The sequence below is a fragment of the Halyomorpha halys genome, unplaced genomic scaffold (genome assembly GCF_000696795.3).
Source record: "Halyomorpha halys isolate HHAL.00 unplaced genomic scaffold, Hhal_1.1 Scaffold813.1, whole genome shotgun sequence".
In the NCBI taxonomy this organism is placed as follows: Eukaryota; Metazoa; Arthropoda; class Insecta; order Hemiptera; family Pentatomidae; genus Halyomorpha; species Halyomorpha halys.
This window is the reverse complement of record NW_027113046.1, coordinates 358,791-372,721: the sequence shown is the minus strand read 5'-3', so window position 1 is coordinate 372,721 and position 13,931 is coordinate 358,791. Positions and strand designations below refer to the sequence as shown.

The 13,931-nt window shown below is 26.9% G+C and overlaps 1 protein-coding gene and 2 long non-coding RNA genes across 8 annotated transcripts in view; 2 read left to right on the top strand and 1 right to left on the bottom strand.

The window, feature by feature from the left end:
• Window positions 1-13,931, bottom strand: part of ATP7 (copper-transporting ATPase 1) — a 42,253-nt gene that overhangs the window by 18,156 nt on the left and 10,166 nt on the right. For 3 of the 6 annotated variants that reach the window (XR_010844329.1, XM_014429643.3, XM_014429642.3), the window contains exons 2-8: window positions 9,920-10,040; window positions 4,313-4,528; window positions 3,098-3,284; window positions 1,907-2,077; window positions 1,444-1,590; window positions 1,142-1,305; window positions 289-518 (exon numbers count right to left, since the gene is read on the bottom strand). Coding sequence is in view for 5 of the 6 variants with exons in the window: in XM_014429643.3 (XP_014285129.1) it covers window positions 289-518; window positions 1,142-1,305; window positions 1,444-1,590; window positions 1,907-2,077; window positions 3,098-3,284; window positions 4,313-4,528; window positions 9,920-10,040 (1,236 nt within the window). In the remaining variant the exon portion in view is untranslated. Of the gene's footprint in view, window positions 1-288; window positions 519-1,141; window positions 1,306-1,443; window positions 1,591-1,906; window positions 2,078-3,097; window positions 3,285-4,312; window positions 4,529-8,815; window positions 8,935-9,919; window positions 10,041-10,124; window positions 10,513-10,791; window positions 10,973-13,931 lie in introns of those variants that run through there. The other 3 variants (XM_014429645.3, XM_014429644.3, XM_067050682.1) reach the window with 3 other exon arrangements.
• LOC106686375 (uncharacterized) lies at window positions 9,083-9,921 on the top strand. Its single transcript, XR_001344007.2, has 3 exons — window positions 9,083-9,279; window positions 9,360-9,423; window positions 9,819-9,921. It is a non-coding gene; the product is annotated as an uncharacterized lncRNA (long non-coding RNA).
• LOC136796584 (uncharacterized) overlaps window positions 12,070-13,931 on the top strand; it is a 16,252-nt gene continuing 14,390 nt past the window's right edge. The window contains exon 1 of the long non-coding RNA XR_010844330.1: window positions 12,070-12,397. This is a non-coding gene — a long non-coding RNA (uncharacterized lncRNA). The remainder of the gene's footprint in view (window positions 12,398-13,931) is intronic.

The window sequence follows — 13,931 nt, the reverse complement described above, 5'->3', positions numbered from 1 at the left end:
ATTTTTAAAAATGTTGGAATTAGAGCATTTAAAAAAAAAAAAATCATTATAGATAATTTAATTTAATGTAATTTCAACAGGTATAAATCTAAATATCATGATTAGTAATGTATAAAAATAAATAATACATAACTACATAAGTCTGTCCGAGATGGGAAAAAATTGGGTATAGTTGAAAATAATAGCTAAAGTTGCCATGGAAACATCCTTATTCATGAATGAACCATTGATAAATAAATATTGTATATATGAAAATTTTATCCTAACTGTGGTCTAAGTTAAACCAACCTGTGATCTAAATATGATCTTGATTCTTTATCTTTATTAGAGAGAATACTTGCTGTAAACCCTAAATTTTCAATAGTTTCTAAAATATCTCTGGGTCCTAGTTCACCAGGATCGAATGTAAATTTCCCTCTCTGCGTAGTAAGAGCTACAGAAGCAGAAATAACTCCTTTTAACTTCTTCACCCGTTGTTCAATTTTGTTAACACAAGATGAACAAGACATTCCTCCGATCTGAAAAAAAAATTTAATAAAATCCAATCAAGTTGCAGGATATAGAGAAAAAGCAATATTAAAAAATATATATAAATAGTATTTGAAAAATTGTATACTAACTAAAACATCTCTAGCAGAAACTATTTTTCACTACAGCCCAGCTTTACTCACAAATAACATTTTTTTTAACCAAACTTTTTAAATGATTTTTAAAAAATTAATACACTGATATCAGAAAAATATTATTTCAGATAAAAGAGGGTATAATTAAAAAAACAACAGGTATTTAGGTTAAGTAACATCAAAATATTTATCGTAAACAAATAAAAAATATTAATGATAAGTAAGATTCTTACTTTCTCGATTGGTTATTTGTTTCTTAGATGATTATTATTGCCGAAAAATCAAAAGTACTATTACAAGGATTTCACCATTAAAATATTACAAATTAAGTTCTGAAAATTATTTGTATTTAAAGATTAATTAATCAATAATTTATAATAAATCGTAAAATTTGATAAATTACATTAAATGAGATGTAATACAAAAAGTATTAACCTGCTGTGAATTAGTAGTTAGCTTAGAGAACAAACCATGAAGGATAACAGATAGATTTTCATAACATAAGGAGAAAAAATTACCATAACTTCTATCTGCCCATCTCCAGAGCCTCCTTTATCAATAACAGACGATGGAAAACCTAAATCAGTAATGGAATTGGCTATGTCTTGAGGACTTATAATGCTTGAATCATATTTTACTTCAGCCTGAGCAGCTAACAGAGCGATTACAATGCTATGAACACCTGCCAAAAAAAAAAAATTATCTTCTAATAATAGGACATAATTTTAATTAATTAAATCTTTAAAACAATAGAAATATCAATACTTACTGTACAGATTACTAAATATGCTAATTCAAAAAAGTGTGTTTTTATACTAACCTTTAATCCTATGACAGTGTTTTTCGATAGCAGCCACACAAGAAGCACAGGTCATGCCTTTAATATGTAAAAAACACTTTTCTGAGTCTTGAGGAATGTTGTTATTTTTACTAATGTTATTCGCAGCACCCAATTTTTTACTTTTTTCTGAAATTATTACAAACCTTATTAACAAATATTACGTGGAATCTTCTATGTTTAAATTCCCAAGATTATAAGAAATCAACAGAACCATTTATAAGATTAACATTTACAGATTCTTATAGTTTATGAAAAACATTTAATAAGGAGCAATCACAATTAAAATATCTGAATACATTATTGATAATGAAACAACTATCTTATAAGAACAACTAATAATATATCTGCAGTAAAAATAAAGTCAGTAATAAATAATGAAGAAACAAAAAAAAAAAAAAATTTAATAGAAAATACTAAATTTAATTTACTTATATTATATTACCTTTATATTTCAGACCGTTTACTTCCAAGAGTGATGTATCAAATCCCATATCAGAGATTGCTTCAGCAATGGCTTCTGGAGTTATTTGTTTAAGAAAATAACTAACAATTGCTTCTTTCTTTTCTAAGCTAACATCTATGGCCTGTACACCTTCCCTTTTTGATATTGTTTCTGGATAAACATAAAAAAAAAAAATTAAACCAGACCACTAAGCTAGTAAGTATGAATAAAATAAAAGCTTTATTAATTTGAGTAAAGGTTTGGATTTTATAAACTTTTTTTTCCTATGCCACAGGAAGTGGGCTATTAAGCAATTTTCCCTCTCGCAGTCCAATACAATTTTACTCTTACTCTTAGTTGGTCAGCATCCTTCTCAACATCTTCTAGACCAATACACGTTAAAAGATGTTCTCCATCCATGTCTCCCATGAATGGGAAATTTTATAAACTTAAAGACTACACAAAGAGAGTTGTAGTAAAGAGGCATGGTTTATCGAAAAACTCAGTTAGTAGATCAAGGATTTTATTATAGACAATCCAAAAAGACGAGAGAAATCGGCTAAACAAGAAAACATGAACTGAAGGTCAAGCGGTTTTCTCTCTTAGGTGTTCCACAGCTTTCAGCACCAAACAAGGCAAAAGCTGGGGAGACAAAGAAAGAATACCATCAAACCTGCTGTTCAAGTTCTCTTGTTTGCTCAATTGCTCTCATCTCATAGAGCAGACTAAAGTTATAAATATATATATATAGTATATAGCATATTTTACTGATGAAAATGGGTTAGCTTACTTCTTGGTTTAATACAACAAATAAACTTGATATTTAGATGGGATGTTTACTAAATGTAAGATTTATTATTATATTTTTATTAGACTAATTTAAACAAATCTTTACATACCCACATGATTTATTTTTAAGAGTAAAAATGATCTTAAAATTTTTAACAGTAATCAAAAGGTCAGTTATTTTATTTCGTTCTATCTAATTTAGTGTTATCTCACTACTTTATTAATTTATTTTTGTAAGTATGAATACAGTTAAAATTAAAAGCAATTCAAGTTGGCTGTTCTTCTTGATTTTTTTTTTCTTTCCAACCGCAGGCTTAATTAATGTGAAACACGTTTAATAGAGAGCCGAAAAAATGAATTTTAACTGCAACTAGTATTAAGACTATAAAAATGAAGTTTTACCTTTGATATTGTTTACACATGAGTTACATGTCATTCCTTCTACAGATATTCTGCAAGTGTTTGCTTGATCGCTGATCAAAGTTAAACTTGCATCGAACCCCATATCCTCGATAGCCTCACAAATAGCGTGGGAATCAATTTTCAAAGGATCATATGTAACATAACCTTGTTTATTTTCTAACGAAACCTGAAAAAAAGTAATAAAACTGTATAATAAAGATTAAAATTTTTTAAACATATCTCTAAATAATATATTCAACAAATTACATTGTAAAATCAGGATCCAGCCTTTAACATTTATTAATCGATTTAATTTTAGAAATATTAAATTTAAATTAACACTTTAAATTCAATACAGTCAACTCTCGTTAATCCGAATTCTATGGGTCTGAACAAAAACTTCGATTTCCAGTAAGTTTTCAGTAAAAAAAAATGTTTCATTGATAGAAATTTAAAAAAAATAAATACATACTTTCAAATAACCGTTTTCTTAAAGATAAATTAACTTTACTTTAAATTACTTACAATCAGTAAGTCATTTTAAAATGTACCCTTATTAAAATCATCTGTTTTCAAATCATTTTGGTGACATAGAGCATTTTTTTTATAAGAACATTGCTCTCTCTATAATGAGAAAGCCAAGCGACTGAACAACACAAGTTGAGGAAAGTCACTTGTCTTAATCCTCTTCCTCGAACTGCAGGAACTAGCTTTCAAAATAACATCTTTTTAAATATAATATTTTAAAGTTGTTGATAGAACTAAGAGATATTTCCTCAATTTCAAAAAGAATGTTCTTTTTATCCATCATCAGGATAGTATCATGTTGACACTTAGAAATTGTAACTGAATAGGAGAAGTAAATTGTTAGTAAACAACTAACATAAACAATTTCTTGGTTTAAACAAACCAAATTCTTTAAAACACATGTAAACAATGTTGTCTTCAAAATATAAAGTTAATGCTTTCCCCTAGTTTGATTTATAGAGGGATGTTACGTCAAATTGAGTAATGTTTTCTTCATAATACTGAGGGATTCTAATCACGTACATTTTCTGTTTCAATTATTGAGTATACTATATTAACATTTAAAATTATATCTAAGAATTTGTATTAATGATTATCACTAAATTCAATTTTTATTTTATATTTTATAATTAGAACGATAGTCTATATTCTAAACAAATAGAAAAAAAACTTATAGGTATCACTTACCTTGATGCTAATAACACCAATTTTTTCTGAAATATTGCCTTCTATGTTGCGGACACATGATTGACATGTCATTCCTTCGATATTGACAGTTACATTTTTATATCTTACAGGAAGGTTCGCCTCAAAACCCATATCTTCAATCGCTTCTTTCAAAATTTCTGGTGATGTTTCTCTTGGATTATAAACTATGTTTCCAGTCTTCTTTTCTAAGCTAACCTGTAAATAAGAGGAAATTAGCTGATTCTGGGAAATAAGTTATTGTTTTTGATAGTAGCAGGGATTAAAAGTTAAATTTATCAACAATAATATCATATTGGATCACTCATAAATGATAGGCTAAAGTAAACTTCACTGCCAAAAAAAAAAATGTTGATCTTTAAAAATATCATTAAGTTATCTATTTTCTGAGAAATAATTTAATGTTTTAACTTATGATATGGCGTTGTTATACAATAATATCTTCTCATCATGAATAACTGATTCAAACCTTAAAGTAATTTAAGACAAAGTTTGGAATAATTTTAGTTCAAGATTACTGTTTGAAACCTAATGTCCATCAGACTATCCAATGTTTACTATCACTAGATTTCACACTCAAGAGTTAGGCTCGATTGGGCTACAGGGACACAGCCATGAGACAATCAATATTTTTTAGCATTTTAGAATCACTATTTTACTTTTTTTTTTTCAAGGTATTCAAAGATTTTTAATCAATTAGAGTAGAAACTGAAAAGGGAGGCCTTGTTGAAATGATCTAACGGCCAAGGAGACTAACCTCAAAACCAGATCTCGCCACCATCTAGAGTTCTCGCTTAGCTAGGAATGTGGAATATTTAACCTTTTTAAAAAAGTTCAGTTTAATATCGACAAATCATCTTAAATTGAACCAATATCTTTTTACTGAATTAAAGTTCTAACCATATGCCAGCCCTAGAGCATTTTATTATCTTATGAAAAGATATTAAGGATGTAACTTATGGAATTGCATCAACATCCATATTAAATTAAAAAATTTATGGACAATAGTTTCACAAATACCAAGTATTTTAAAATAAACAGTAACAATATATAAAATAGTAATAAATAAAAATAAATGACAAAAAATATGATAGAAGATAATAAATGAAAACTTGAACCAGTTTATTTAAACAATAGTTTTATACATATTAATCACCTGAAAAATTCCATGAATATGATATTCTCTTCAAATTATTACAGTGTCCTATACACCTGTTATAACCTGATATGATCAACTGAATTCCCAAAAGTAAAAAATCAAACAACTCTATAGTATGTAAAAATGTAACAATATATGAGACTATAAAGTGCTTAATGAGTTGTAGAAATAAAATCAAGAACTGACGGGAGGTGACAGAGAGGAGATAAAGAGATTTAGGTGTAAGCTACAAATTAATAAGAGAGCCATACTTGAGTTTATTAAGAGTCCTTTTTTAATATAACTGAAACTAATTACATGATAATAACAATTTAAAAAATATTGATATCAAACTTAATAATCCGCACAAAAAAAACTGATTTATTCGTGGATTTTTTCTGAATTAATTAATCAAATTCTGGACCATTAAATACTCAACATTTAACTAAGTTGTCTTTCTTAAGATAAAACTAATCAAATTTAACAAATAATAATTAAGTATCAATATAATTTAAAAATTAGTAAATGAAAAAATTATGATTACATAATGCTAAAAAATGTAAACAAAATAATAAATTATCATATAAATAGAATGAAATAACTTAAATACAACATGATAAGCAGTGCACAACTGACTAAATATTTTGGACAACTATAATATAATAAATATATTATAGACTAAATGAAGTATTGAACTAAAATAAATAAAAATAGATAATGTAAAGATGTTATTACAGAAAAATTTAACTATTTTGGTTTTTCTCTCATTATGAAAATTTTAATTTTTTTTCTCCTTACAATGTTTTGTTTTATAAGTTATTTCCAATAATTAATATAAACACCACATTTAATAATAATTTTTTAAATAGTATTTAAGTAGTATTAGTGTTTAATTTAATTATATTTATTTTATTTGTATTATTTTCTTTGGAATTTTTGTTTATTTGAAAAGAAGCATATGTATTTTATATTTGTATTATAACTAAGTATAAAAGAAACAGTTACTAAGGTTTCTTAAACCGTTGCTAATTCGTCTCCCTGACAACAGGCCGACGATCTTCAGTTAAAAAAAAGGTTGTTGCTAATTAGTTGCCGTTATAGTTTCTAACCAGCCCTATCTGCATTCAGTATATATACATTTGGATATTTGGAGTGTTTTAGTCAACATCACAGTCCAGAACGAGACCTTTATGGCATTTTTGGCCTTTGACTTGAATATGAGTTGCTGCTAATAACTCATTTGGTGTAGTTCATTACCAACCCTGTCCACGTACATTGTGTGTTTGTTTGGATATTTTTATTGTTGTTTCTGACTGTTGTAGTTTATTACCGGACCCTGTCTGCAAATTGGTTTGACCTGTGGTTTAAATACTATTAATGGATTTGACTATTAATTTTGATCGTTACAACAATCAGACCCTGTCTGTCCCCATTAAGTGCCAGTGTGGCCATTTTGATTATTGTTCATCTTGACTGTTGATTGTGATAAATCTATATAATACACTCCACTGTTTTTTTAATACAATTATAGTAATTAATTTAATTAAGGAATGCATTAAAGAGCCAGTACAGATGTTGCTCAACAAACTTTTGACCAGTTCGAAAGTTGCAGTTGTCCTTATTACTATGAAGCTGTGAACTACACATCTTTACAGCAAAATATCTTCCTCTGACCTATCGGAGTAGATCAACTTTTCTTCAGGACCGTCGACCAGTATTTATTCTATATATCTATTGATTTTATAAATTTGTTACTTTCATTTTAGAATTTGTTTTGCTAATTTATGTTTGTCTATTTTTAACACTTGGCTTTATCAAAATTACTCTAAGATTTTGAAAATATGTGATTATTTTGGTAATCACAGAAGATTTTAAATGTTCCAGACTGAATATTCTGTATGGTCAATCTTGATGTATACTCGTAAATCATGCATAGGAATTGATGAATGCTTCAAAATTAAATAAAGTTCAGCTCAAATTACTAATTATTATTTTTTTTACTCAAATTTTATTAATGCCACCTCTAAAACTGATGTTTCATGATTTTCCTAAAGAAAATTAACTGAAAATAATTTGTAATAATATAAAGGTAAAGTTGAATATTTAAATTAATCTACTCATAGCATAGATCTTAAAAATTCCAGTTAACTAAATTATTCAAAAGAAAACAACAAAAGAGTAAAGTGAAACCTTAAAAAAAAAATCTACAGAATAGGAATGAGCCAATTATTTCCAGGAATCTAGAAGAGTGGATTTATCTACAAGATGCCAGATAAACAAAAGTAAACAATAGGTACATTGACATATTTATCTTACAACCTTGTTGTATTAATAAATCAAACATATCTTTGCAAGAACACCATCTTATCTCTATTAAGGACTACATCCTCTTTCCTCATTATATTTTAACTCTGTTAATGACCTACTACATTTTGGGTAGAAACATCAGAAATTAAAATAAATAAGATCAAAAAAGATTTTTAATCAATTTGAATTCAAGTTTCATTCACCTTAACAATCGTATCCAAGATTATAATTTTTATGCCACAGTTTCAAATATTATGGCTTTAAGTACTGAGCATTTCAGCTGCTATGATATATTCTTGTAGAATATACCAGACTACATTAGTATTCATAAAACTAATACAAAACTTTAAAAAATTTTATCTCAATACTAAAAGATCAATTTTATAAAAATTGGCTCCCTAATTAGATACTAGTCCAAAATTAAAAATAAACTATTCAAAAGGCCCAGAAAAAAGAAACAAAATTAGGTAATTTCATTAGAATCAAATAAGAACTGAGAACCATTCTATCAAAAGCTAATATACACACATCTCATTAAATATATATATTGGACAAATTAAAATTTTACATCTAAAAATGATTCTTATTTTTTATAAATGGTAGATCAAACATGAATTAGAAGATTGTCTTGGTAATGGCCAATAAAAACAATTAAGAAATAGTTTAAACTATAAACAGTAGCATACACTATGAATATAAATAGTTTAAACCATAAACAGTCGAATAAACTATGAACATAATTTATAGTTTAAAGTATTTCTTAATATGTATTTCCTGATTGCAACCCGGATCATCTCTTTTGAAAAACTATTCAATTCTATATTTCAAAACAATATTTTCAATAAGAATTTGACTTATCTGAGAAAATTGTTATGAAATACCCCTCTAATAACTTTTAAAAGGGTATATATTGACCTTTGTTGGAATGCTTATCAAACATGTTATTGCACAATAATTTCAATAAGTTGGATAATTTATTTTTTCTTTTCAAACCAGCCAAAACTAAGGATAAGAAAAATATCACTTCATTTCCTTCTTACCTTCCTCCCCATTTTCTTTATTCTTTCAGGACATTGCATTTTCCGTTCTGTCCATCTTCTTCCCTGTAAACTCTCCTTCTTCTCCCCTCCCCCCAAGAATTTTTATATGAGAAAGTTTTTCCTTGAGTTGGTTTATATCTTGATGCCCTTCATATGATATTCCCACCCTCCTGAATCTTCCTTTACCCTCTCCTCTACTGGCTAATCAAAAATTTGTTTACCATCCTTGCTAGATCCTTTCTGAAAATGTTTCAGTACAATCTCAGCTGTCTTTTCCTCATCATTGTTTCCAGGTCTTGGAACATGAATCCTTGTGTCTTCTCCTTCCAATTCTCTGGAGCTTTTCCAGCTTTGTCAGGATTGACCTTTCTACACTGTATAGAATCACTGGTTATACCACAGCGTTGTAGTTGCTTACTTTAGCAAGAAAGGATAGATACCCTATGTTGTACTCTCTATTTCTGGTAGCTATGTTTAGGTCTTCTGTAACTATTTCCTCATCTAGTTCCTGATGTTGGTTAATGATTTCAATTTTTTTTTTCAGTTTTTAAGAAAAGTTTCCTTTTTTGAGACATTAAAGGAAATTTAGGAAGAGATGGACTGAGCAGGTTTGATAAAAACTTACCAGGAAAATTATTAAATAGTTTTATATTATTTCCTTTTTAATAAACAAATACTGTTTATTGTAGGAAGATAGTCCGGGTGGGAAGCCATAAAAGATATAAGATAGTAAAAAACTGTTTATTAGTAACCAAAGAAAATTTTATTGGGTTAAAAATAGTTGTTTTCCTATTTTGTACCTTTCTTGACCACCCACCATGACTATCTTCTTATAATCAATTACATACTATATAATCTTCCAAATATTGTTTATACTTTAAGTAATGTAAAAGTAATTAATATTTTCATATTTAATACGATTAACTATAAAGAAACCACGAATTTTTATGTTAACATAGATTTTATTTTTCATTAATCATATCAAGTTCCCTTTCCATTTTAGATAAGATGGCCTAATTACCTGCTACAGGAAAATGTAACAGCTAAAGGAACAAAATCAAGAAGTAATTAATCATGACAGATTAAAAAAAAACAACAACTTACCTTTATATAATAGACACCCTGCTTCTCTCCAATATTACTCTCTATGTTCTTAACGCAGGAATTACATGTCATTCCATTAATCCCAATTTCTACTTCTTCTTTTTCTTCTTCTTCATCGTCACTGAACAGAATTAAAATAATTTATTTAAATCTCAATAGAGCAATAATCTTAAATAGTAAATTATCAATAAACATTTGATCTTACATAGCCCAATTAACGAATGTTTCATGACTACTATCCTCATCTAATAACAAAGGGACTTTTTCATACATTTCTTCGTACTATTATAACTACTAAAAAAAGACTTGTGACCTTTTCTTGTTTACAATCTAAATTAACTAACTACAAATAACACTATTATGGCTGAACCAATATTTCAACTGAGGAAAAGATTAGGATGACGCAGTAGTAATTCTATAGATTAGGACATAATTAATTTTTAAAACAACTCAAAAGATACTGAGAGAGCCCTTATCAGAACATGAGTTACTTAACAACAACACTAATTATGTGATAAAACATGCAAAACAGTAACAGGCTGAAAAGGACTAAAATGCCGTATTCAAGAAATTTTAGGAAATAAAAAAGATGATAACATTCATTCAATATAAAACAAAACAAGTGAGAAGTAGTTAAACAACAATTTAGAACATTAATGACAACTCAGTTTTAGTCAGTATATTGAAAACTGTAAAGAAAATGTATAACATGTAAAACTAACAATTTAAACACAGTATGCACTACAAGTTTAGAACAAAATTGAAATATTAATAAAATAGTTCACTTATTTATCTTCCATTCAGAGGAATGGGATTAAAAATACATCAATTAACTAATACACCATGTCATTAAAACTGATAAAACACTCTACCTAGTTGTCTTCAAAGGTAACCATTTAACCATTTTTAATTCTTAATGAAACTGTAACTTATTAAATTAAAATTGATAAAAGTTATAAATAACAGCCATTAGAGATCATTAAATAAGTATATCTTTGTTATCTAATGGTTTTGGGTTATGAGGTTTGATAAGCAGTCCAATTCCACATTGTGAACTGAAAGTGAAGGGGATAACTTTCACTAAAGAGGGGGGGGGTATCACTCTCACTACTTAATAGGTAGCAACTATAGTTTTTCCTTAGAACGTGACCATGAAATAGCAATTTGGAATATATTAGAGTTGCTAAAGTAAATAATTGCTCTGTAATTAGCTAACAGTAGCAGCTTTGATAAATTCCAGAAGTCAATAGTAATTAATTTTGGCATTGAAGTGAAATAGTCAAAATAAATAATTGGATCATATTGATTTTTTCTTCATTTGATTTTTAACATTTATTTTTTTAGCATAGAAAAATTAATTTAAAAAAAGGGAAATAAATTAACTGAAGTCATAAATCGATTTCATCTCAAAGGAGACTTTTATGCCAAAAAAACTTGTATTGTTTTATATGAGATGAAGTTTAGACTATTTGCAAATATTAAAATCATATTTTTAAAAATGTACCTATTTTTGAATACCTAGGACTTAGGGAATTTTATTTTAAATTAAAATTGGTAAATAATAAATTTATCAAATGTTTCATATTTTGAAAATCATGTACATATACATTTAACCATGCAGTTTTTGAAAAATTAATTTAATTTAATCAAAATGGCTATTTTTATGCCAGAAAAATTATATTATTTTACTATTTATTGAAAATTTTTGGCAATTTCAAAAAACAAAATATGCACAAATTATAATAAAATCAAAAGATGGGGGAAATTCAAGTTTACTTTGGGAAATTTCCATACCTGAAATTAGTCCCTAACTTATATTAATATGTATACAAATAATGAAAATTGTTATTTACAAAGTTATACAAATATATTATGACATTATGATAATTTTAAATTAAAATGAACATAAAACTTATATTGAATTTAATTTAAAATAGGGAATAATGTAAAATTTATAAAATTAATGAATGATTGTATGAGTGAAAAAATAATTTTATTCTGTTATTCCAAGATAAAATTCCCATAATAATAATTATGTTGTTCAGTCTTTATGTATATTTGTTCAGTTGTATATTGACAAAGCGCACTTGTCACTTGCAATGCATACTAGTAATTGTTGTTACAGAAATACATTTGCAGTATTGCTAAAATAAATGCAGTGGTTTGATTAAGAAATATGTGAAAGAATGTGTTGTTTAAAAAGAAATGTGAAAGAAGATTGACAAATAGAGATGGAAAGATAATTCTAAAAGGAAGTAGCATACATAACGAAGGATTTGCTAGAGGAGGTATTTATAATCAATAGGTTGAGATATTGTATTTAATGAATGAATAGAGGAACCTACAATGAGATCAAGGAAAAAGGAAGGTTTTTTAGTTCTAAGGAATTAGGTAGAAGGAGATCAATTAGGTATTTCCATCAGAAAGTAGAACTCAGTATTGCAAGAAGAGACATAACAACCCCTGAGAAACTCAAAGGTAAACCTTATGAAAATATTCATAAGTCTGTTCAGCCTTAATAAAATAACATATATATGGCCAGAATGTCATCTAACTAAAGAAAATTTATCAATATAAGTATTTTGGGATGAAACGTTTGAGAACTAGACAGATTTATATAATTAATATTATCCAGAAAAATACCAAAAAGTGATGAAGTAAAGAATATATAAATTTAATGTTTACAATACCTATTTATGATGATTTATTCTAAAAAAATTGTTTGTACAAGTATTTTAATTTGAGAATTAATTTTTTATAGATAAATAAATGTTTCAAGATTAAATACTACAAGTACTAAGTACATTTCTACAAACTTAAGGTAAAATACAATTAAAGATTCTCTTTTTAAGGAAAATTACAAAATTTCAATTATTGCTTTACTGAGATGTAGATTTTGTACCTAAATCTGTTCAGTCATAAAATTAATTGAAAATCTGTAATTTCCCTGAAAGACAGAACTTTCAATTGTATTTTTGCAAAAGTTAGTTTCCATGTACTTCACACTACCATGAAGTAAGACACTGATATACCAAAAACCATTCAAGAATATATTTTAAATAAATCCTAACCTAAATTTCTAATATTAAATTAAAAATTGAGATTTTTCAGTTAATAATTTGTTCTGATAAAATAAACAAAGTAAACGAATCACCAAAACAGATTAATGAGTATAATGATACTAAAGATAATGAGCATGAAATATAATGATTAACCTAATTTGTTTGTTAATGAAACTTAGCTATGAAATCTAAAAATCTCTATTACTGAGTTCATACTGTTCAAATATAGGCATGTGATAAAAGTAAAGAAAAAATGATAAAATTAACAAACAATTATTTTGTAATCATTTTCAATCACTTAACTCTTCTCTGAACTATTAATTCAATACTTCTCCCTCCTGATTACCAACGACACCATGAACCAAACCTATTCTCCAGACTCACGTCATTCATTCAAAATTTTATAAACCAAACCTTTCACACAGGTAAACATGAGTCTTCACCCTTCAACTAATTTTTCCAAAACAACATTAGTGGCATTATGGTCTTTTGAATATTAACAGCATGAAAACGCAAGAATTTTAAGGTTTAACTCCAGCATTTAGAAAATTTTTTAATAATCGTTGAAACTTTCGTTAAAATGAAGTTTGCATAAACTGAATTTAAAATTTATGGCTGATTAATTGAAAGTGGGAACAATCTCATAAAAATAATGTTTTTTGTTTACTATACGCTTTTAGGTTAAGACAATTAAGAAGGTAAAAATATACAATGTTACATGCTAGTACAAATAAAATTGGTACAGTGATATGCACTACTTTTGTGAAGATATATAAATTTAAAAGCAACAGATATAAAATAATATAGAAATATGCAATCAATCATTATTATCTTGTTTATTTTCAGTAACATTCCTCTATTTAATCTGCTATTTCAGAGTGAATTCTCTATTTATCTCTTAGTATTTGTGTGTAAACTTTTTTAATAAAAAAAAAAAAAATATATATATA